Source organism: Primulina tabacum, chromosome 3 (assembly GCF_025594145.1).
Source record: "Primulina tabacum isolate GXHZ01 chromosome 3, ASM2559414v2, whole genome shotgun sequence".
NCBI classification, from domain to species: Eukaryota; Viridiplantae; Streptophyta; class Magnoliopsida; order Lamiales; family Gesneriaceae; genus Primulina; species Primulina tabacum.
The window spans coordinates 10,376,621-10,401,564 of record NC_134552.1 but is presented as its reverse complement, the minus strand read 5'-3'; the positions used below and the strand labels follow the sequence as shown (position 1 = coordinate 10,401,564).

General features: G+C 34.4%; 2 protein-coding genes across 9 annotated transcripts; one reads left to right on the top strand and one right to left on the bottom strand.

Annotated features, from left to right (window-relative positions):
* Positions 1-4,273: 4,273 nt before the first annotated feature.
* On the bottom strand, positions 4,274-19,411 carry LOC142540160 (1,4-alpha-glucan-branching enzyme 2-2, chloroplastic/amyloplastic-like). 6 transcript variants are annotated; one of them, XM_075646119.1, is made up of 24 exons: positions 19,239-19,411; positions 18,937-19,101; positions 18,619-18,663; positions 18,366-18,520; positions 17,206-17,654; positions 16,904-17,002; positions 16,738-16,780; positions 16,058-16,117; positions 15,616-15,696; positions 14,576-14,692; positions 14,063-14,146; positions 12,106-12,227; positions 11,831-11,950; positions 10,492-10,621; positions 10,284-10,394; positions 9,107-9,235; positions 8,695-8,798; positions 8,068-8,212; positions 7,318-7,465; positions 7,098-7,198; positions 6,157-6,234; positions 5,590-5,745; positions 5,033-5,107; positions 4,274-4,826 (listed from the first exon to the last, which is right to left on the bottom strand). In XM_075646119.1, exons 1-24 carry the CDS (start codon positions 19,291-19,293, stop codon positions 4,701-4,703), a joined length of 2,898 nt encoding a protein of 965 aa, XP_075502234.1. In that variant the 5' UTR covers positions 19,294-19,411; the 3' UTR covers positions 4,274-4,700. The 6 variants fall into 6 exon arrangements, with proteins under 6 accessions (XP_075502234.1, XP_075502235.1, XP_075502239.1 ...); XM_075646120.1 differs by lacking the exon at positions 18,619-18,663 and having other exon boundaries at positions 19,239-19,408; XM_075646124.1 differs by lacking the exons at positions 18,937-19,101; positions 19,239-19,411 and adding an exon at positions 19,150-19,165.
* Positions 19,412-19,917: 506 nt separating this feature from the next.
* LOC142540158 (dnaJ protein ERDJ2-like) lies at positions 19,918-24,807 on the top strand. 3 transcript variants are annotated; one of them, XM_075646116.1, is made up of 12 exons: positions 19,918-20,134; positions 20,280-20,344; positions 20,426-20,690; positions 20,799-20,894; positions 21,245-21,365; positions 21,452-21,558; positions 21,676-21,893; positions 22,324-22,501; positions 22,579-22,698; positions 23,009-23,095; positions 23,270-23,380; positions 23,840-24,807. In XM_075646116.1, the coding sequence occupies exons 3-12, from the start codon at positions 20,505-20,507 to the stop codon at positions 24,668-24,670; spliced, it is 2,055 nt and encodes a 684-aa protein (XP_075502231.1). In that variant the 5' UTR covers positions 19,918-20,134; positions 20,280-20,344; positions 20,426-20,504; the 3' UTR covers positions 24,671-24,807. The 3 variants fall into 3 exon arrangements, with proteins under 3 accessions (XP_075502231.1, XP_075502232.1, XP_075502230.1); XM_075646117.1 differs by lacking the exon at positions 20,280-20,344 and having other exon boundaries at positions 19,918-20,159; XM_075646115.1 differs by lacking the exon at positions 20,280-20,344 and having other exon boundaries at positions 19,919-20,134.
* Positions 24,808-24,944: the final 137 nt, after the last annotated feature.

The following is a 24,944-nucleotide window of genomic DNA, read 5'->3' as shown; positions in this document are numbered from 1 at the left end:
ATACTCATTCCAATCAATAACATACTCCAAATCATTAATATGTGTTTCAAATATCATTTGAAACTTCAAAAATTCATATAAAATCCAAATCATATCATAATTCAATTCCAACTTCGAATATGAGTTTATTGTCGGTTATTCTACTACATATAGGAAATTCAATTTCAAATACATGCTATTCCAGCACTTTGATATTTAGAGCTGCTGGAACCAGAAGAAAATTACCTCAGTCAGAAGCCCTCGACGCGAAGATCACAAATATATAATTTATTTCGCGTTTAGACAGCGTTTCGAAGTCGATTTGGACGGAAGAAAATCGAATCTCTAACTTTCCCTCGAAGTTGGTGAAATGAACTGACGAAGGAAAAGAAAGAAAGAAGGGATTCTTATCCCCATCGCTTCGGCGCTCGGGAGGTAGAATTCTCGCTCCCGAGCGCGAGACATTCTGTCACCGAGTACAATTGCACCGTGCTCGGGCGGTCACAAATTACTGCTCGGGCGCGGCATGTTCTGTCCGAGAACACCCCTTATTCCACACTGGCGCTCGGGCGGTCATTTTCTACCGCCCGGGCGCCACATATTCTGTACCAAAGGTTGGTTTTGGTATTATATTGGCGTCCGGCTTTTCCACTCGAGCTCTTACAACGTCAATTCATTCAATATTCATTTTCTCAATTTCATTGTCATGATATACATCAATACATAATCACATGACAATTTCATAGATTATCGATAATCACATAGGATTTACGATAATTCGATACACGATCCTTACAAATGATCTCATATAAGTTTCGTGAATTACAAGTAATCACTTTTCAATACATGATAGTTAGAGGACGTTGTAATCATATATATTAGATGGTGATGCTAAGAATTATTTTCAGTTTTAATTACATAAAAGTTGAAGAAGAGTAAACATGATAATATACAAAATTTATAGTGGTTCACTATAAGATTATAAATGATTCTGGTCGAGTTCGAGTATTGTGTTATTTAAACTCGTTTCGATTAAAATTTCGTTTACTCGAGCTCAATTGAGTAATCCATATCGAGCTCAACTTGTGTATATATATATGTGTGTGTAGTTGGTACTCTAGTAGCTCCCGAACAAGCTACTCGAGTACAAATAATTAAAACTCGATCTCGACTCGAAAAACTATTCAAGCTAATCGACCTCTATCAAACCAAGCTCGAGTAGAGTTTCGAAGAAGTTGTTCACGAGAAAGTTGACTAACTTTCACCCCTAGTTCACTCTCAACATGAGAGTTGTGTATACTTGGCATCAATATTGTAAAATTTTATTATAATAAAACCAAGAATACATATAAAAGTTTTGCAAGAACGTGTCTCCTCTTATAACTATTTTATTGTCACTCAACGGGGAATTTGATGATTTTTAACTAATTTTGTAGATTTTAAAATTTCAGATATACTCAATTCAATTTTTTTGTATACTCTATAAAAGTCCAGCAGTGTTCAAAATAAAACTTTTCAACATTGATTTTAAAAAGCTTTACAAAAGTTTTAGAAGTATTCAAATTCTCAATAAAATTTTAATAACTCTATGTAATTCATTAACATGTAAACATTAAAGTCAAAGCACAATTATAAAATTTCAACAACAAAAAATTTGGTCAAACCCAAATATTTGGATGGATTTTTTAAAATTTGAATAATTTTTTTGTGAGACGGTATCACTGGTTCTCACCAATGCCCCGAAAACCTAAGGGTTCCTCCGCAAGGTTCGTCCACGGAGGGTGAGTCAGGGCCTAAAGATCAGGCCGAAAGGCGTAGTCGATGGACAACAGGTGAATATTCATGTACTACCCCTTGTTGAATATCTCTCATTTCCCCCTCGAATAGATTATTCCGATCCATATTCACCAAAAAAAAAATTTTTGACATAAAAAATAATAATTTTAATGAGTATGATCGGATAAAAAATATATCTCATAAAATTGATATATGAGAATGTTTCACAAGAATTTTTGTGTTAAAACTTCTAACCCATATATAAACTCTCTCAAGAATTACCAATATCGCAGAATTTTTTCATTCTGTCATTTATTTTGTGATTTTTTTATTTTATAATATATATCAATTTCTCTAATATTCAATAATAATGAATTTTTTCCAAAAACTTATAACACACCTCAGATATTAAATAGTTAAACATTCTAATAACAAATATGATTAAAAAAAATAAAATAAAATCATAATTAAAATTATAAGTTATATTTTAAAGAGAAATTTTATGCTATAATTGATAAAATATTTTGTTTTATTTGTTGTTTAAAAACTTATCTTTATTTTATTTTTTTTATGATTTCTACTTTTTTTTATAAATTTTAAAAATAATTATAAAAGTTTTTTTAATAAAATTATTATATTACATATAGGAAAATGCTAGGTCATATAATCCGTAATAAAATACCAATGTAAAATAATAAGACACAATAAAAAAGTTTACAAATATTTATAAAAACCATGGGAAAAAATCTATCCAAGTCCGTGTAATTCAGTTTACAAATTAATGAGATTTTAGGAAAGTCGATAAAAATCTATCAAATCCACAAAAATATATAATTTAAAAAATTAAATAAATATCTAGATTGAATATATGTCATTATATTTATGTGATAATTATACAAGGATGGATATAACACATATAAATAAATAATATTAAGACTATATCAACTTATGTCAAATACCTAAAATATCTTCAAATAAATATTATATAAAATGTATTTGTATTTGTAATTGATAAAAATAAACACGTTTATAAAAGAAAATAACATTATAGTTTATAGATATTTGTAAAAATATAGACGTTTGTGTGGACAAGACTGCCGACAGACACGAGACGTGTTAAAGTGGAAAATATTTGAGATTTAATTTAATTTAATTTAAATTCATAAGTCATTATTGTTTATCCTCCATAATGTAATGGAAAAGTGGATATAAAGTTGAAAGACAGAAAGGGAAACACGGTCCAGAAATTGACCAAGTATATGCGGACTACGTTAATATTTTCGGGTTCCTGAATATTCGAGGTATAGGGAGAAAATTTATTGATAAAGATTTTTTTAAACTCAATTTTTAAGTTTCGATGAACATAAATAATGTACATAACAATAAAAAATTAAATCATCTTCCCGATACATTATAAATAAACTAAATCAGCTTCATGTTAATCCAAACAAGTCCAAAAAAAAATAAAAAATTAGCATACTAAATTAAATCATTGTCTCGTTAAATCACCACACAACATTATTCTCCTAGTCTAAAAATGTCTAGATAATATTTTATGATTAAATATAAAAACATAAATAAATAATATTTTATGAATAAAAACTATTTGACATCAATCAATGCTCATCAAATGTAATTTTATTTGAATTATAATTATAAAATATTCCAAGTGAATTTTTATATTTGGGTAAATTAGTTAAATATTTAATTTAAGTCCAAAAACTGTCATCTAAATGCTAGCTCTTTTGAAAACATTAGCCAATTTCTAAATAGACTTCAGGCTAATAATATTCTATTTAAAATTATAATCCCTCAACCAATGTTTTAGTAATGTTATAATATTTTTTTTTAAAAATAAAAATTATTATTATAATCATGTCCGGGCGAAAATCTCATCGAAAATTATATGCCATCTCCCTATACGGACATTGATCGGGACGAAAAAAATCCCGACAATTTTGGTCGAGAAAATGACCAATAGAAATATTTTCGAGACAAGAAAATGATTAGGATGACTCGTGTGATTTTGAGTGATTTTGTCAAACCTAAATATGACATTAACCACGTTGCCCATGTATATTATAACATGCTAATTGCTAGCAGATCTTTAGCTGGCGATACTGCAAATGTATTAAATTTTAAAATCGAATATAATTTTGAATTTAGTAATTTTTTTTAGCGAAATGCGATGATGTTAGACTAAAATTTTAAAGAATCATCTAAGAAAAAGCATTATTAAACAACAAAATTAGCATTTTAGAGAAAATAAATGTAAAAACTAATTAAAAATGTAAAAAAAAAACCCTTTTCAGAATCCAGAAAATACATATATTTAAAATAAAAGATGATATGTGACCAAACTTTCATAGGGTAAAAAATGTTGCTACTGAATTTCACAAGTGAACTTTAGGTAACTTTTTTTAAAATAATAATAAAAAGAACAAAACTTCTTTACTATCCACAAACCAAAACAATCGAACTCGGAAAATTCATTTCTAGATGGGAAAAAAGAACAAAATTTCACAAGGAAAAGAAGTGCTTACTCATGGGATTTAAAGTCTCAAGTCCATTTTGCACACTGCAGCACAATATGCATAATTGATTCGCATAGATTGAGTTCTGTACAGATACAGATTACTGGTCAACTTTTCAGCGAAAGCATCATTAATTGTAAATAGAAATAACAAGAATCTACCCGTCTGGCGTCCTATGCTAACAAACATAAAAACAATAAAATGACATCGACTACCACATCTTACCACCCGTCCCTATGTCCATTGCATCTTATTCATTCATTGACATTGTCGTCTACTTGCCCCTTTTTATGGGTTAAGGAACTCTAGAAAAAGGTGATGAACCATGACGAGGCTGCATCGAGACGGCTCAGATATGACTGAAATCATCAAACTTTCAGACCTTTGGTTCATAGAGATTTATTTACTTGATCATACATCTGAAGTAGTACATCCGACACTTGTTTCCATCCCACTATCAACTAAGGCATAAACCACTGCAGTTCTACAAGGTGCATAGACCAAAAACGAATGTGGTCGTCCGTCATGCAATCGTTCCTGTTATATCAGCAAACAATTAAATTTATTTCTTTTATTGTGGAACGTGGGGTTTAAATTTATTAAGCTTGATTCGAGTGGTATCAGAGCACAATGGACGGCGAGAAACCATGTAGCCAACTCCAACTACTGAGATGAAGCCACTGAAGAAGATACACTTAAAAATACTGATACCTTGATGATATATCTTTAATTTATGAACTTACAGTGGTAAAATGCTCGGCCTCGTGACTGATTCTGCTGTAGCCTCCAAAAAGTGGATCGTCGGTATCCAAAACTACCTGCAAAATAGCCTTATTGGTTTTATAAAATAGATGTACCGATTTCAAGCAAAAAGGTACAGAAAGATGTATAAAGACAACATTCAAAAACCAGAACATCAACCACCAATCAAATGTTTGTACAAATATTAAGAGATTATAGCAAAATACACACAACTCTTTCACGGGTCAATTCTTTGACATTTCTTGTATAAATGAAGAATTGAACTAGTCAAAATGATGGGTTCCAAGAAGACTCCAGTATCTTGACAAAGACCAATTTGAGAAGCCAAATAGACCTTCCCAAATTTGAGTTCGGTAGAAAAAAGACCATACCATTTTGTATAGGCTGAATAGCACAGATTTGTTACTCATTTAAAAGTTGGTTTTACTTGCCTTGCTTTTGTGGAGGCATATGCTATAGATTAATTGCAAACAACATTACTACTTTATCCAGGCAATTTTTCCTCAGTATCAAAGGAAAAAAAATCACACTATTGTACCTTATATTTCCCTTCCTTTAAGCAGCCAACCCGATAGTCAGAATAACTGCTGTTCCAATGGAAGTTAAAAACAAAGACCAAGTCCCCCCTTTCAAACACAATTATTTTATCTCCTTCATCCTTTCGTGAAATATACTGATGCTCTGAAGTCATGAACTGCAGAATCATATAACAATTTTATTTTCACTGCGACTATATTGGAATAATTTATTGATCTACACAAATGCAGAGTTCTCAATGCTCAAGATGAACCACGAGTTCTTTTCAATTGTCCAAATATGCCAATGACTCAATAGTTCAGTTCAATTACATGGTACATGCATGTAAAATTCAGGCTTCAACTAGGAGATCAAAAACAATGAATATTGGGCGACAGAGACTAACAGCACTCATGTACTTGAGGATTGCTAAGACATGTATAGGAAAATTATTGGCATATAATTTAGTACTGCAATATCCCAAATCATAAAATGCCCTCTCTCACACCAAAATTTTTCATGCAATATATTAAGTATTAGTTTCAGTCAGATCATAATATGACAGAAGATAAGTGAATAAAATACATACTCCATATTTTTCTTCAACATTCTGCATTGCCTGGTCAAATTCTTGTAGTCCATGATATCTCAAGTAATCAGCATCACCCTAGACACGCATTTTGCAGATGAGATATAATTACACGATTTAAAAAATCACTCAATATTATTTCCAGAGTCATCAGAGTAAATATTCGTGTGTCCACCCAGCAAATTTTTGCTGCAGGAAGAATGTGGCAAAAGTAAAAAATAATACAGCTTAGGTTTTAACAATTCTTTGTTATTTTATTGAATTAGTAGTTCACTTAAAATCAAGTAACAAAATGTTTCCAAATTTATCTAACCGACCCAGTGATGGACAGCTAAATTGGTAAAGAAGAATTTCCATCTGTCCAAAATACTACTCTAGCATTATTTATCAACTATTAAATGATAGAACAAATAACTTTACATTAGTTAGTATTCAGCAAGATGTCATTCCAGAATGATTAGTATTCATGATTCAGCTCAACCACCTTTTTACATTAGTTAGTTTTACATTAGTTTGTATCCAGCAGAATGTCATTCCTTCAAGCACCTGTTGTTAGGGACCTTGATGATAATTCCAGGCCCAATATAAAATTTGTGAACACTAGAAGGCCCAAGGTTCAATAGGAGATCACGTGGGGCAAGGGGGCAGAAGGAATATTAGAGGAAAGAGAGGACATTAATTAGATATACAGAAATATTTTCTTTGTTGGTGCACTAGCACTAGCAAGGGAAAATTAACAGAGAATTTCTCTGGGAAAACTCCATTAATACAGTATATTTCAGCTCTGAATTCTATTTCTAAAGGTCTACAAATTCTGCTTTAATAATTTTCATTGAAACCAGTGTAGCACTCGTCTAATCATAAAGGAACATACAAAAGGAGGGCCGGTGCATCAGGATATCCCTCCCCAAGTAAAATCATAAGCCGAAGAAAAAACTTACCAGATCGAATCTACGACGACACTTGTCGTAACTATAATTATTTCCAGAAATTATTCGGCCATCAGGAAGGTTTTGTTCTCCTCTTGGAAAATCTATCCACTCTGATAAAAGGAGAAAAGAATGGCATGATGGCATTCTTGATTGTTGTTTACAGGTGTGATTATGTTGAACAGCTAAAACTTGAAATGGCATCTCTCTACAAGAAATCACATAAATATACCAGGATGTCCAAATTCATTCCCCATGAAATTCAGATATCCTTCTCCACCCAATCCCATCGTGATTAATCTGATCATCTTGTGTAATGCCAGTCCACGATCGATCAAAGGAGTGGATGGTCTATCTAAAGCCATGAAGTCATACATATCCTGAGATTTAGATGGAAAAAATAATAATAAGCTTAAAGTGAATATTCCAATGACTTGCATAGTATTAACTATATTCTCATTTAAATCATAAATTTGAGAAATGAAAATGTTTCCTTCCATTTGTCTTCAGTGTATCGTGATAATCATAGACCTTGTGTGATATTTACTGTTTATACAGTTTTCGCATTATTTCCTTATGATAGTCTTCTACTCAAAATATTTCAATGGTTTATTGAAAAGTAAAATGATGAAAATTGACAAAGGAAGTAGCATAATCTAATCAGAGCTGCTCTCACACAAGTGAAAAAGATGGAGTTTACGCAAATACAAAAGGGATGGCCTATCACTTTTTCTGTAGCATTGTTACTAATAAAGAATTATTGAGTGTGAAGGCCATGAGGCTGCCTTGTAGGTTTGAGGTCATCCCTAGGCCAAAGAAAAGTCTTACTAACATGTTACATCAATACTACTAATTAAAGACCTGTAAATTGCATAAAAAGTTGTCTAGATTTTGTAACTAGTTTGAATTGACTATTGTTCACTTTTTACACATTAAGCCCGCCTCTTTGGCGGCAGGAGAACAAGTTAGGGGAACCCATTACCTTATCCATCAGCCAGAAGGCTATAGTTTTATCACCAACCAGAGCTTGGTCATGACTTTCTGCATAGACAATACACTTTTCTTTCCATCTTCGATTAGTGAGACTGTACACTATATCACCCATTTGCCAATCCTCGTCCCGTTTCCTTCATCGCATCACAAGATGTAACTTAATAAATTACCAACATGATGACTAACACATAATAAGTTTCCAGATCAACTGCTATTTAACAAGGACATAAGATGCACTGATGCATTCACCTAAACATATAAAGTTACACATCGCACAAAGATGAAGTTGAAATACGCTCAGAGCCAAATTTAGAAGAAAACTCAAATTGGCATGGTTTAGCTTCTAGTTTCCTACGCTTCTGCAGAACATTTTATAGTAACTTACAATAAAATTGACATTTTTCTCAACTTATTGCTAAAACATTATCCTAAGCAAAGTTGAGAATCACTCACACACCATCCACTAACTCAACTCTCTCTTGATCAGATCGAATAAAAAGATACAAAAGAGTATGCCATAGACATCTAGTCTTTTAAAAAACAAACATTATTTCTCAAAAACTTCAGCCAATCTATACTTTAGATAGTAAATAACTGGAGATTAACGGACACATACTTGAGAATCTCAATCCATTTATCAGCAACTGCCATATGAAGACGATAGTCAAATCCAACACCTCCATCTTGAACAGGAATACAGAAAGTTGGCATGCCACTGACCTGAAAGCCATAAAATTTCTTTAAAGATGGTTTGGCAAATTATACTTCCATTTTTCCTATATTAAAACGGAAGATCTCTAAGCACTAAAGCAATGGTTCGTGCAAATCTCAAAAGTAGTGGGTGTCATCTCCCAATCGAGCTGAGAGCTAGGGCAGGGAACATAGGCTTATTGAAGCAAAACTACTATAAATCTAGTGCCTTCCCTTCTCTTTTAGCACTTTACTTTTTCCATATGTCTCAAGATCTATGATCCACTTGCAATTTTCATGCACAGTGAACAATTTTTAGTTGGTGCAGGCGTACTTACATCTTCACCAATGGTTATAGCTTCAGGGAATAGTGCATGAATGAGATCATTAACCAGCATCAAATAAACCATTGCATCAACATCAGTTGAAAAGCCAAAGTATTCATTGTAGTTCCCGGTGAATGTAACCTATCAGCAAGTAAATATAATTGTAAGAGAAGGATATCTGATACATCCCGTGAAAGGATAAAATTCTAATCAGGACAAATTGGACCAGATCCAAATCAGCTAAGGGTTGCACAATCAATCATGAAATGAGTGGAATCACAATTGCTGTGTACTTGGTTGTCTCAAGCCCAATCAGTAACAAGAATTTAAACCTAGAAGGATTGAAATGAATGATGCATTTGGGAAGCAAAAAAACTGCTCCACGTACTTATCATCCATCATATATAATAAAGGCTCGAGGTGCACGGGTATCTGGGAACTAAGGCAGAAGGCGAGGCACCAACATTTTTAAAGGATTCAAATAAATGTGCATGTTCCTGTACATTTGATACGGATTATACTTATCGATGATTGTATAAAACAGGCAAATTTAATTTAAATTAAATATAGAAAAAATATAAGTTTGATTTCCAGTAAATTTAGCACTAAAGAGCCAACTCCATTGTCAAATCAAAACTTAATAATAAAACAAAGCTAAAATAGAGTAACAAAGCATCTTGTAAAGAATTTGGAACTCAAACACAAGAAGATAAACCAGAGGTGAAAGACAATCCCATGTACCCTAGTGGAATCCACATGTGAGTCTGGCTAGCAAGGAAAAGCAACATTGAAGGGAAGAACGGAAGAAAATAGGAAAGAAAAACAATAGAGAAGGAAAAGGACGAGATGGGAGAAGAAATAAAATTGGTATTGCAGCATAGACCACTAGAACCTGAAATGGATCTTGAGAAGATGAGTGACAGGAGATTCACTATCACAACCACAATTTTCCCTCTAAAAAAATTGTATGCCACCATCATAGGAGGCACTCCTTTCTAGAGGCTCTCACATTTCAAAAAGAAACCTAAGGTGCAGCCAATTTATCACCACTGTGAAGAGGAGTATCATGCCTGATCAAAGGCACAAATGCGACACATTTTTTGTGCATTTGACAAGTGTGTAGACTATCACCTACTACATTGATCAAACAATTAGCATAAACCTGTGGTTGCCCTAGCCAAGATAGTACCTGCAAGCCATGGTGAGTGTACATCATTGAGGTTACACCATCGAATCTGAAACCATCGAACTTGTACTCATCCAACCACCATCTTGCATTGGAAAGAAGAAACCTAAGCACCTACCAGCAAAAGAATAGGAATAGTTGATACAACAAAAAGGACAAACTCAAAATGGAAAAATAAAATCTATATTCTGAATGTCAAGAAACTACTTACTTCCCAGTTTCCATAATTAAAAAGTCGAGAGTCCCACATCCAATGATAACCCCTTGCTCCAGAGTGGAAATAACAGGTTTCAGTACCATCAAACATGTTTAGTCCATCCAAAGTGTTATTTGATGCATGGCTGCATCATAGGATATTTGAAGGTAACCCGTTATTTAATTGATATCAAAGTGTGATTTCTATCTACATTACAAATTTACACTAAGGTTAGGTAAATAGCAATGTCGATAGCCATACCAGGGGGGAAATAATAGAGCTTGCATTTTTATAGTAATTAAAAAGTTACAATAGTTGTAAAACTAGCATAAAAACTATTAACACAAACAATCGTCCATCAACCATCACACAGCTTCATTCATAATCCCAGATGACCTGCACACTGCTCGATCTAGATAAATCAACCCATTTCCAAATTACTCGGTCACTCTCTTTTAAATGTTAAATTATTCAAGGACAAACTCATATCTATTTCAAACCAGTCAGATGTAATAAAACTAAGAGATATCATTTTTCAGCTACAATAGAGAACAATAACCTTGTTGACATATGGGAGACAATGAGATTATGCTAGATCTCAAGGCAGTTTTACATAAAATATTAAAATGAAGCTTAGGCTGCATATCATCTGCTATCTTGCTTACATGTTTTTTTTTACCAATTAATAAACTCAGGCAATAGGTTACATGCTCCCTGTCCAGATGTACACCATTTTAAATCTGTTCTTACTTACAATATTTGGCCATTATCTCAAATGAATAAGTACTTGATACCTTGGTATCTTCCGGTAGTAGTACGCAGTGCAATGCCGTGTTCATAAATAAGCTATTCAAGATCCAAAAATAACAATCAAATTATTCCATATATCTGATATCAGAATGCAATCTCATATAAAATTAGCAGTGATCATTCTTCAGTACCAACTGGACTGACAAAAAAAAATTGTCACTTCTTAATTGATTTATAAGTCACAAGATAGCCATATCCATAGTGGTTATGCCCTTAAGCTACATAATTCTTCTCAATCACCATATTTTGTTTAACTAGAAGACTTCAGATCAAAAGGAAGAAAAAATCAGAGAATGATGAAAAGGAGAAAAAAAGATAGTAAGAAATAATTATAATATGACTATTGCAGGTAACCTAAAAAAGTAGCATAATTCAGATACACATAAGCATGCACACAAAAGTAAGAGATATCTGGATTGCTGAAATTTATAACCATAGAGTTCCACGTTAAACAGAACTCTCAGACAAACGAAACACTACAAGTTTTGAATGCATACCAACAGAGGCCACATAAGTAAATTTTGTACAAAAAATTGAACAGTACCTGTGAACAATGTCCATGAGAACTACGAGACCTAACTCATGAGCTTTATCTATTAATGATTTGAGATCCTCCGGAGTGCCAAAACGGCTGCTTGGTGCAAAGAAATTTGTGACGTGGTAACTGATGCAAATGGATTAAAACATCATTTTTTCAAAAGCATAAAAGAGAGGAAAAAAAGGAAATGAACTAGAAAGGTACAAAACTTTTCAGGTACAAAACCGTTTTGTTTTAATGCATTAGCTTTAGAGCATAATAACAAAGGTGAAATGGATTACCCAAAGCTGGCATAATATGAGTGCTCTTGAATTGCCATTATCTGAACAGCATTATAACCAAGCCTTTTGATTCGAGGAAGCACTTCATCTCTAAAGTTGGCATAGGTGTTGATTACAGGCTCCTGCATTAAAGGTCAAGAGTATAATCAGACATAGCTGAAGTCAATGATTAGTCAACTGCTAAAAGTTTGACCAACAACACAGAAATAAAGTAGAATTGCTGAGAAAAGGTCTGCCCATCATTGAGAGCTTTAGATTGTTTCAGCAGTTATTTTTGTGGACAATGTGAAATGAAGAGATCCATAAATCAACATTCCAAAATTTTTAGATGTCCTGCCTAAAAATTATATTGGTTTAGAAATTGAATGTGAACCTTTACACTACTTGTAGCTTTTCTTAGGCAGGGTAATGCAGATTTTTTCCCATTGCTAATTTAGAATCAATGGTATCTTTTGCTGCACGTATATCCACTCATTGATTGGTCATTCCATTAAGACAGAAGGCTAACAATTGGCCAACAGCAAAAAGAAAGAATCTTAGCTCCTTGAATACGGTTAACTAAACGGAGAGTCACTTCATCAACACAAACACATTATGTTTGAGTTAATAATATTTGTTGATTTCCCTTGCTGACAGGTATCGATCACACAATGGTAGGAACAGTATAGCCCACAATAACTCTTCATTCTGTAATCCCATAAAAAAAATTGATAAGAGTAAATCTGAGAATATTTTCAGTTATTATTACGGATGTATTTAGAAATGTTTGGAATGTGTTTTTATGATGTGAGAGAGGGTAGAAATGAACCGAAAATAAAAAAAAACATTGAAAAGATGTTAGGCACAACTGATGAGACGCCTGCTTCACCGTTCCATCCATCCGACCATGAATTATGAAGTCTAGCTATGGCTTACAAAGCTCCCCATACAGCTTCTTGTCTGTCTCATCCGTCCAGGAGTTTGCATGAATGTCGCGTCTGTTTGTCATAGAAATCTGAAATTTTGGGGCCATGTGCTAGGTGATATAGAAGCACGAGTGAGGTGTTTCTTCAGCATTTTTCGAATTAAATTTACACAAAGGAAATTCGAATATTAAGGTTCGTGCGATATTGATAGAACCTACACGGTCCAAGATAGCTGTAGCTGTATTGATTAATTTCCAGATAACAAGTCAGAGGAGGAAGGTCCTCGGCGGTAGAACGGGAGATGTGGAGTCGAGTTTGAATTTAAGACATTGAACTTTGGAAGTTATAGCACTTACAATATATCTATGATGACTATTAATATCGATATCATGTGTATTTTGATTTGACCAGCCCATGGACATAAAATGGCCTGAACATGTGTTTTCTTGCTTTAGACATAATGTGTTTGATAACATGCACAAAATTTTGGAAATATGCATTACCGTATCAGGATATGTACATGTTGAATAAATATACGAGCTCTGTTCTGTTAAGGTGTCCAATTTATGGAAAAATCATGACAAAATTTGTGTAAAACATTAAATCATGATTATCACATCATAGAGGAAACTGAAGTACGTTATCAGATGAGTTCAACATTATATAATATCATCACCTTAAATTAGTTTAAACTCCTAGGTAGGTTCCACATCAGAGTCAGACAATGATATGACGTCATGAAATGATTTGTGGATGCATTCTACACAATTTTTTTTTCTTATTCAATGCCCCTCACCTTTAAAGAAGCTACCTAACACTGCCCACACACAGTATTCTTAATGTGTTATATTTAATTCCTATATAAACAAAACACTTTTTACCATCAACTTCATCCAAAAATTTCCGATAAAATATGTGCATTCATCATGTTCTAAGAGCCTTATCCTTGGGACAATGAATTTAATCATAATTAAAATAACAAAATCTAACGTTATCAAAAGAAAAATAATAATAACAAAATTTAACTGTCTTTAGGGAGAGGAGATGCACACCTTACTACTCATCCCAATATGAGACTCATATATTCTGAGGGATTTGGGCTTCTTTGGTCGAGGATGAGTGAAAATAAACTTTTCCTGCAAAGTCATCAAGATGAAGATCATTAGCCTGAGGAGAGTAGAAAATCATTAATAGCTAGGTAAAGCACTACTGGACTTGATAGGACCAAGAAAAAAATGACTTTACAAGAGGAATAGTTTATTTTTTTAAACAAGAGGGAATAGTTATTCTGTAACCCACAAAATTTAAATTTCACAAGTGATGATCAGCTAATACTGCTATATAGCATGAGCCCATTGCAGAAAGGAAGAATAGGAAGCTTCCAATATATAACATGAAATGTATTTCATATTCATATCTAGCACCGTATTTGTCAAAGCTCTTGGGTACAGAGAATCAATCCCACAATTCTCTACCCAATTGCATGATCATCCACTATTATTCATGATTTCATCCTAACATCAGTGAGGTAGATGAAAAAAGAACATTCGAGGAAACTAAAATACCTCTTCAGGAGGATCGTAATATATTCCATTATACGGAATTTCTCTAGGAGCCTGAATTGAGAACTTGATCCAAGCTGGAATAGAGTCTTTAATGCCAGATGGAGTTTCCATACGAATCTGGATTTCACACACATACATCACAGAGAAACTCAAGTGACTTGTAAGCATACCAACAACTTTAATGATGATGACTGAACACGTCAGCAACCACGAACGTCTCCATTACACAGTTAGAATACGCATGCTCTTTTTGTCAGAAGTGTGTTCCTTAGTTACCAACAATAATAATTTGGGATGAGAAAAGAATTAGCTTTATTTCTTGGCCTTAATGTGTTTACCTAAGACATGGAGCAAGATGAAAATCTTAAATCACCTCTTCAAAAAGAGGGGTGCATGCCCAATAAAGTATAGATTCATCAAAAGGAATATGGCGTGATTTTGAGATACATCTTAAACAGCACAGCCAATAAAGTACAGATTCACAAAGAGTATGATGCAATTTTGAGATACATCTAAAACAACTACTTGGAAAAGGAACTGAATTTGTGATTGAAGGAAATACTTGCAATGAAACAACATACGGAACAATTAAACTGAAGATAAGAGAGAATCAAACGAATCGCAGACGCTTACAAGATTACATCCACAACGCTACGATAAATTGTGGAACACCACTGTAATATTTTTACTCTGTAGCTCATAGATTAACTGAAGAAGCTCGTACGGTCATACATAATATAAACAAGCAGTAAAAAATTTCTGATACAGATTAAACAGTAAAAAAGGGCTCATTAGTCTAAAACATCCAGTCTAAATAGCGTTAAGCATAAAGAACCAAGACGCTATAAAAGTAAAATGACATCCTTTGGCTCTTTTCAGAGTTTTATTCAGAACGCGATGCCATAATGAGCTTAAATTTTTCTAATAGCAGTACTTTTTATATCATCTCACCATGGACGGTTCATATACACAAACAAGAAAATAGGCCTACTTTATGTGATTTTCACAGATCACTACTTTAGCATATCAAGCGTCATTACCTTCACTCGGGAACCATGAGGAATAGCCGGAGAACCATCTGCACCATTAGGCAAAAAGATCTCCCAGACACCAAATTCGTTCTAGTAAAAAGGAAAGTAGTAATAAGAAATTTGGTAAGCTGTTCTTGGACTACAACATAATTCTAGAGATACAAAACACTGAAGGAAGGCATCTGTCACGAAAGACAAGACAGCCCAAGTAGTTCAAAACTCTTGATTTTAAAGGTTTACAGTAGAAGGGCCGGGAAAAGGGAGAAAATATATTGCACGCGTAGTCGTGAAAGGGAATGATATTGTTGGGAATGGGATAAAAACGGAATTTTTTAATCCTCTTTGAATATTTTAACACAGTTTTGAAATCACCTCCAGCATTTAAAGAAGCTGACGAAAATATGATAACAAAGATAATAAAATGATATTTGTCAAGGAAAACAATACTCACACAAGACATAACACCAGCTTCTGGATTCCAGTTGTTGAAGTCTCCAATTAGTGTAGCAGACTGCACGCAGAAAGAAGAGTCCAAAGAATACTAGGCTCAGAAGAAATCATCTCAATTTTCATTTGACACAGTGATGCTTCAAGTATTCCTCATCTCTGAAATGTGATTGCCATCTTATGGCGATGAAAATTAAACGGTTCATGTTTTTATTTTTTTATATTGATGTTCTATAGCATTCAGGTCATAAACAGCTAACGTAGTCTTTATAGTTGCAATATTTTCTGCACACTTGTGTCACACATGTTCATGAAGCACATAAGCATAATCCATCAAACTGGTGTATTTTAAAAGTAATAAGAGGAGAGATTTGATATAATAAAACTAAACAATCTACTTATGACAGGAATCACTTCCCAGTTATTCATTAAAAAATTATTTGATTGTGATGCTTATCAATGAAAATCTAGGTTAACAAATTGAATTTCTTTGGTCAAATGACACTAATGTCACCTTAGAGTCATTAATTTTGATTAACCACAAAAGAAGATGACTGAACAACTTAGAGAATCCATTTAAAAGTATCGGTGGCTTATGCAAAAAAAGCTTTTTATCATATGTTCATTCGTAGGTGGGTGACAGAAATAAGATCAGCCCACACATAGATATATAAAAGAACTAACCTTAGCTCCAGGTGCCCACTCCCTGTAAGTGACACCAGTCTCACTGGCCATACAAAACATATAGAGAGGAAATTAACATCGAAATAACTCAATCACGATTAGAAAATTTCTCATATGAGGATTCTTTAAGCAAAGTACATCTACAATGTTCAAAGGGTTGATATACCTGCGAGTAAAACCAAATTTCTCATGACCACGTGAAAACTGTTCCAACCCACCCTCATACTTGTCAATTTCTTCCCTTTTTCTTTTATACTGCTCATATCTGTAAAGATATATTATGCAATATAAGTACATAAACTATCAAAAGCAGTTCCGAGATCTACTCTTTGGCAACACTGTTTTTTGGCAGAGCAAGAAGAAGAAACCTATTTCTTGCCAGACCGATAGAACATCGACATTTAGGCATCGAATTACAAGATTTTACACATCAACATCGAACTTCGAAGATCTAGAATACAATCTCACCGATAGTCAAGATGTCCACGGTAATTGCTCAATGTTGAATCTATCTCATAAATACTCTGACCAATTCCAGGTGGAGGAACAACGCGATTTCTGACCCTTCTGGATTCATCACTAATCGTTTCATATAATATAGTCGAGAGTTTTTCCACTTCTACCTGAGCATTTCCATCAAGAAGCACCACAGACGAAGAAGCATTCCCTATGATGGCTTCACCACGGCTTTGATCAAAAGCATGGCCTGAAGCATCAACATTTAATCCATCAAGTTCTGAACTTTCTACATCTCCACCACTTATTGATTCATATGATGCACTTGAGGTCGTTTCCACATCAGATGCAGAAACTTCCCCAGCAATAGCTTCACTACCACTTTGCTCAATAATATCAGTGTCTCGAGCATCAAATTTGGTACCATGTCCCATTTCTGAAGTTTCTACATCACCTGACATCTATGAAGAAGAGCACAAGGAAAGGGCAATCAAGGGTACTGAATAAAACAAATGCTTGATGTATTAGACTTCTCACACATAGTAAAGATCAAGGACTAAAGAGGTAAACCGACAGCGATATGAGAAACTTTAACAATAAAGAATTAAAGCATAGACGTTGAGTACAAAAGGACGAGATTTAAATATGATGACAGGAAAGGAAACAAAACTGGCAAGAGTGCACATTACTGATTAATAGACAAAAATTTGTCATTGATGTTTAAGAAAGATTCTAAATCCAGGTGCAGGGATACGCATAGCATAAGCCCATAATATCATCCAAGCAGATAAAAAGATTACAAGTTCTTCTAGAAGATGCAGCAGCGAGAATTTGGAGAGAACTTACATTTTCAGATAACAATAGTTACTCATCATTACTTAGAAGTATTTAATCAATCGATCATTATATCCCCCCATGAACAAGAAGAAGCTTTTGTGATCTAAATGTAAAATTCCTGTGTACATCAGTAAAGCTACAATATTCTGCCATTAAAGTGGCCAATTTTTAACTATAAAAGAGGACTTCCAGCAACTCTTTCTACTTTGCCTCTAAGTTGTGTTTTATTTATTTTTCATAAACTTTAAACTTTTACGCTATGTCTCTCTTTTTGGAATTTGTTAGCTGGATGGAGAGGAAGAGGTTGTGGTTTGCAGAAGGACGAGCTGACATGCCTGGGAATCATCTGAAGGTATCTCAGCAACCTCTGATTCCTCTGTCGAGAATAAGGTTTCTTCATTCTCAGTGCCTGGAACGAGGACCTTATCTGATGCAGTAGCTGTAGAGGATTGGAATAAGGAATCTGAAGACTTTCCAACAAAAATTTTCCCTGCAACCAATCATAGTAGATGTTTGTATCAACTAGACTGTAATCTTCAATGGAGGGAGGGAATTTTAAAACATGTGATCTAGTTTACCCAAATAAACCTGTGTGGAAATATATTGGATCTCTGCGGCGATAATGCAGTCGCACTAAGTTGGGAAAAAAAACGTATTTTGTCAAAGATTTATACAATAGAGGTGCAATCTACACAACCGACAATTTTCGCCAATAACACACAATTCGTAAAAAAAATAAAAATCTCCGTCACCCAAATCAAGAAATGATCAAGAATCACGTCCAAAACACCACCACCTTCGCTTTTCTACAGATTCCTCGCCATACGGCACATTCACTAAAAAATACCCATACTCAGACGTAAACACCAGAAGAAAATCAAATAAGAAAAAAAGACGTGAATTTACATGAATGAGAGTAGCTTTTAAAGACAAAATTGACATGGGCATTTCTCCGAAGAGCATACAGCCTCGATCCATTACTCCCGACCTTCGGCACTGATAGCACAGTAGGCAACCACACTCCATTCATGGCGAACACCATTTCCCCCCAACAATTCACCTTAATTTCCCCTTTTCAACAAAAAAAAATAACAATCAAGAAAATACGAAAATACCCACTGTCAAGAAAGCAATCAGCGCAGAGTTTTAGGTGCCAAGAAATCCGTGAAAATCGTCATCAGTATATAACTCCAAGGAGAAGAAGTTACGTCTTAATATGGGAGTCGTGTCGGGTTCAGTGGGGTCTACTGTAATCCCCTGCATCGGGAAAAAAAGGAAAAATTTTGAAATTCTCGAGACTTTGTCATCGGCTACAGATTACTCATTACTCCATAAAGATTATGCTAACAGCTTTATATATTTGTGGCCTCCGATTCTTCACCTTCCTTTTATAATCTCTAATTGTACCGTTGTGTAATTTCCAATTATGGTAACAGAAATTCTCACCTTCCTTTTATAATCTCTAATTGTATAAATTCCAATTGTGGTAACAAAATAAATTTCCAAATTTAAAACTTGCTAATAACAATGTATTTTTTCCATAATATAATAATTATTTTATGTACTCACTTGATTAATAATTTAATATAGAGTAGGTCTCTTGTGAGACGGTCTCACGAATCTTTATCTGTGAGACGGGCAATGACCTTCCGATATTTACAATAAAAAGTAATACTCTTAACATAAAAAGTAATACTTTTTCATGGATGACCCAAATAAGAAATTCGTATCACAAAATACGATCTGTGAGACTGTCTAACATAAGTTTTTGTCTTTAATATAAATCCATAATTCAACCAATTTTAATTAATATTAATATTTAATTTAATTAAAAAAACCCCACGTGCCCGTTTCCAAACAGTACAAGGCCCATTTCATGGGCTTCGTTTTCAATAATGGACCACTTTTTTGTTATTAAAGTTCCTTGCACCGCCGATGACGATATTTTCTTGCCGTTGAACTTAAATTCATCGTCTTCGAAGCTAAGCAAAATCTAGGGCACATTATTGTGCAGATTGTGGAATTAAGCTTACCCGCGATTCTCCTTCTAATCACGGAGCTGGGCTTGCGAATTCTCCGTAGGAGGATAGCGAATTTTGGCAAGGTTTCACTTAGATTTATCTTACCAAGTGTCTAATTTATGATTGTCATTTGTTCAATTTATTGTTAGTTTTAACTTTTATGTAGCACATCTAATCTAAATTGGAAATAGAGGTTCTAACTTTAAATTTTGGTGATTTTTCGTAAAGTCTTTACGAGTTAATGAATTTTGAGCCTGCTGCGTCATGGAAATGATGGATACGAGGAAAGAGAGGTGAAGATGAAAAAAAATTCGATCGTGTGTATAGGTGGCTTCTTCTGGTGGTTATTGTTCTAATCTTTTGTCTTGTTGCAGTTAAATACGAATATTAACTGGGGATTCTCCTTCATCCCCCTATACTTATAATCCGGATAAGAGAAGCTAGAAGTTTCTTATGGCTGCAAAGGAGGAGAACAGCGGGCTGTTTCCCATTTTTGTATTGACGATGATAGCACTGCCCCTTGTTCCCTACACCGTATTTAACTTATATCACACATTCACAAAGAAGGCCAAAGATATTACTTGCCGCTGTTCAGTTTGCTTCCACTCTGGAAAGTATCGGAAATCCTTATTTAAACGGGTGAGTTATTTCTGAACATTATGTGAGAATCATAACTTGATGTGGCTTTGCTCTTTTATTTTGCATCTGTAGTTGTAATGTATATTCTGTTTTTGGTTGAATTTTCAGATTTCTAACTTCTCAACTTATAGTAACTTGACTATAGTGTTGCTATGGGTCCTGATGGCAATCTTGATATTCTACATCAATCAGATCAACACCGAGGTACTTTGCTGCTTCTGTTTCTTCGACATTTGGCTGTTAGCTAGTATACCATATGCTCTGAATGTTATATGTTTATGGTTTTCTTATGTTCATATTTCTCGTGTGATCTATGAGTATTGTTTATTCCAATTGTATTGTTGACATGATCTCTCTTTTGTTCGATGGATCTATCACTTGGGAAATATTTTATGTCATTGTCGCCTGGTGGAGGCAGAATATATAGTGAAGTGCTATGATATGTGTCCTGATGAGAGTGTTAGCTATTTCCAAACACTAAACAACTAACATTTCAGTTTATCCAATAATTTTAATTGTTTAATTTATCTGAATGGTTATGTTTTTTTTCTCAGATCCAAATTTTTGAGCCATTCAGTATACTTGGATTGGAATCTGGAGCTTCAGATGCAGAAATAAAAAAAGCATATAGGAGACTATCCATTTTATACCACCCTGATAAAAATCCAGACCCAGGTTGACGGATCATTGGAGTTACAGTTTTTCCATTGAAGTCCACAAGTTTTCGTGGCACTTATTGATTTGTAATTTTTTTTATGTAGAGGCTCACAAATATTTCATAGACTTTATCTCAAAGGCTTATCAGGCTCTAACAGATCCAGTATCGCGGGAGAACTTTGAGAAATATGGTCATCCTGATGGCCGGCAGGTAGACATGTCCTTAACAGTGGTGCAGAGAGTGTCTGCTTGCTTCCTTACTTTTCTGAAAGGTGATATTCTATTTGAGAAAGTGTACATATAAGTATTTTAATTCTCTTCCATGTAGGGGCTTCAAATGGGGATCGCTCTTCCTCAGTTTCTCCTGAACATTGATGGACCATCTGGTGGAATTTTATTGCTTGGCATTGTGGGAGTTTGTATTGTTCTTCCCTTGACAGTTACTGTTATATATCTGTCCAGGTCATCAAAGTACACTGGGAATTATGTTATGCATCACACGATGTATGCGTATTTCCATCTCATGAAGCCTTCATTAGCTCCGAGGTACATATAACTTTATATTAGACTTGGTATTGTACAGAATCTTGAAACCTTGTGCAAGTTCAGATTAGAACCTATACAAAAGTTTGGAACAGTGACATTTTGGATCTCTATTTGTATTTTGGACATAAGCTTGTTTTATTGTGGTACTTAATTATATTGCTTGGATTTGTAGAATGTCACGTGCACACTTGCTTTAGGTATAGTTCTTATAATTTATTTGGGATATGCGGTCTTAAATTCCTGTTCTTTTTGTCCTTTTATAATTATAATTATTGTTACTATAATAGTACCTTGTTGCCTAGATTTTTGTACTGAACAATGTATGAGAACTTTTCCTAGCTTAATTTGTACTAGACAATGTATAAGCAGTGTTTTTTCCATAAAATATAGTTTCTCTACCTTTTGCTCATTGTATTCTTTTATCTAACAGCAAGGTCATTGATGCTTTCATACATGCTGCTGAATACATGGAAATACCAGTTCGTCGAACCGATGATGAATCCCTCCAGAAATTATTTTTGTTAGTCCGGAGTGAATTGAATCTGGATCTTAGAAATATACGTCAGGAACAAGCTAAATTTTGGAAGCAACACCCTGCTTTAGTTAAGGTGATGTGCTAACTGTTGACAAGTTTGAGAGCTTTGCCAGAGTTTTTCTTCTTAATTTATTAGTTTTTTGCTTGCAGTCTGAACTATTGATGCAAGCTCATTTGACTCGTGAAACAGCAGCATTATCTCCATCTTTGCATCATGATGTTAAAAAAATGCTTTCCCTTGCACCTCGTCTTCTGGAAGAGCTAATGAAGGTATTGTTAGTCGGTTAGATCTGAGATCTAGTTTCACTTCCAAATGAAGTCGCGACTTTATGTATTATTGTTAGTAAGTTCTATTTTATTTTTACCCACATTAAGTAATGTGAATGATCATTCAAGTAGAGTGACATTTCTTTAAAAGGCTATCTAGTCAATTTCCCAATTTTTAACTAAACTTGCAACTCTCTGCACTGTGGTCCTCAACGTTATTTCATTCTCACCTCTGATTTCATTTTACCAAAGTTTTTCCATCAACTTACATTTTCTAGATGACTAAATGGTATGAAGTTTACAATTTGTGCAGATGGCAATTATACCACGCACACAACAGGGCCATGGATGGCTTCGACCTGCAATTGGAGTGGTTGAACTGTCCCAGAGCATAATTCAGGTGTTCTTCAAAGTCCCAATATGAAACATTTCAATTTCAAATTAAGCTGCGAGTCATCTGATCTAATAGCTGGTCCACTCATATTCAACCAGTATCTTGTACTGAATATTTTTAGAAAGATGAATTTCACTGATGTGCCCGATTAATTGAATTTGCTTGCCGTTCCTGATCCAGGCTGTACCCCTCAGTGCCAGAAAATCCTCTGGGGCATCAAGCGAAGGATATGGTCCGTTTCTCCAGCTACCGCACTTCAGTGAGAGTGTCGTCAAAAAGATAGCCAGAAAGGTCTCTCCCTCCATCCATCCAATGCATACATAGATACACATCTATATCTATATATACTATTATCTCTTTGCCTGTACAGGATAAATGTGTCTCCTGTTTCTAAGCTGATGTTCAGCTATTGATAGAGATCACATCATCCAGCAATTGATAACATTCATCTATTTTTAGTATTTTATTTGACAAATAGGAACAAGTCTTGTGTATTGTTGTCGGTAGAATGATCCAATTCTCATTCTATTTAGTTGTATATAAATATAATTCAGTTACTTTGCATGTGGACACTGCTGTATACTTGCACAATGCTTACTGATTAACTTTCATTATTCTGTGGATTTGAAGAAAATTTGATAATTTTCGTTACCTATCACATTGGCCTTGATGTGTTGATTTTTTGTTATGCTTTGCTTTCCTTTGACCTTTAATTTTTTAACGATTTACAGTCATTTGCTCTTCTGACAGAAAGTACGAACATTCCAAGATTTCCGTGACATGAAACAACAAGAACGTGCAGAGCTGTTGGCTCAGACTGCTGACTTTTCTGCTGAGGAATATCAAGATGTAGAAATGGTTCTCGATATGATGCCTTCCATTTCAATCGACTTAACATGCGAGACAGAAGGTGAAGAAGGGATACAAGAGGGTGATATTGTAACAATGCAAGCATGGATTACTCTCCACCGTGGAAATGGCTTGATTGGCGCCCTTCCACATGCTCCCCACTTCCCATATGAGAAAGAAGAGAGTTTCTGGTTACTTCTTGCAGATTCCATGAATGATGTGTGGATGTCACAGAAGGTTAATTTTATGGACGAGGCAACAGCAATAATAGCTGCATCAAAAGCAATACAGGAGTTAAAGGAGGGGTCTGGCGCTAACACGAGAGAAATAAGCACAGCTGTGAAAGAAGCAATTGACAGAGTGAAATCCGGTTCTAGGCTCGTGATGGGCAAGTTCCAAGCCCCTCCCGAGGGAAATTACAATCTTACATCATACTGTTTGTGTGACTCATGGATTGGTTGTGATGCCAAGTGTAATATCCGGTTGAAGATTTTGAAAAGAAGCCGTGCAGGGACAAGGGGTATTGCTGCTGCGGATGAGGTGCCATCTTTAGAGGATGGGGTTGAAGAGGAAGAAGAGAAAGGAGAGGATGACTATGATGAAGATTATGAGAGTGAATACAGTGAAGATGATGAAGATATTAAAGGCAAGGAATCAAAAGGAACCACGGTGAATGGTTCAGCCCATGCTCGGGTCGATGACTCAAGTTCAGATGATTCAAAAAATGATTAAATTTATACTATTTTTAACCTGCGCTCAATGTTTATTCATTAGATTTTACATCGTAATTTGGTTTTACCAAGATAAGGAAAAAAATAAAGATGGTTTTTTATATATTACTTTATCTAATTCCATCATGGTTGAAAATATTTTGTACCTCGGCAAATTTTGAAACAATCAAAGGATGGTAGGTGAAGTGGAAGTAAAGACGAAGATCCTCCGACAATTACTGTTCTAAAATACACCGAGGTTTTATTCCATGTTCAACCCGAATTCTATAAGAATT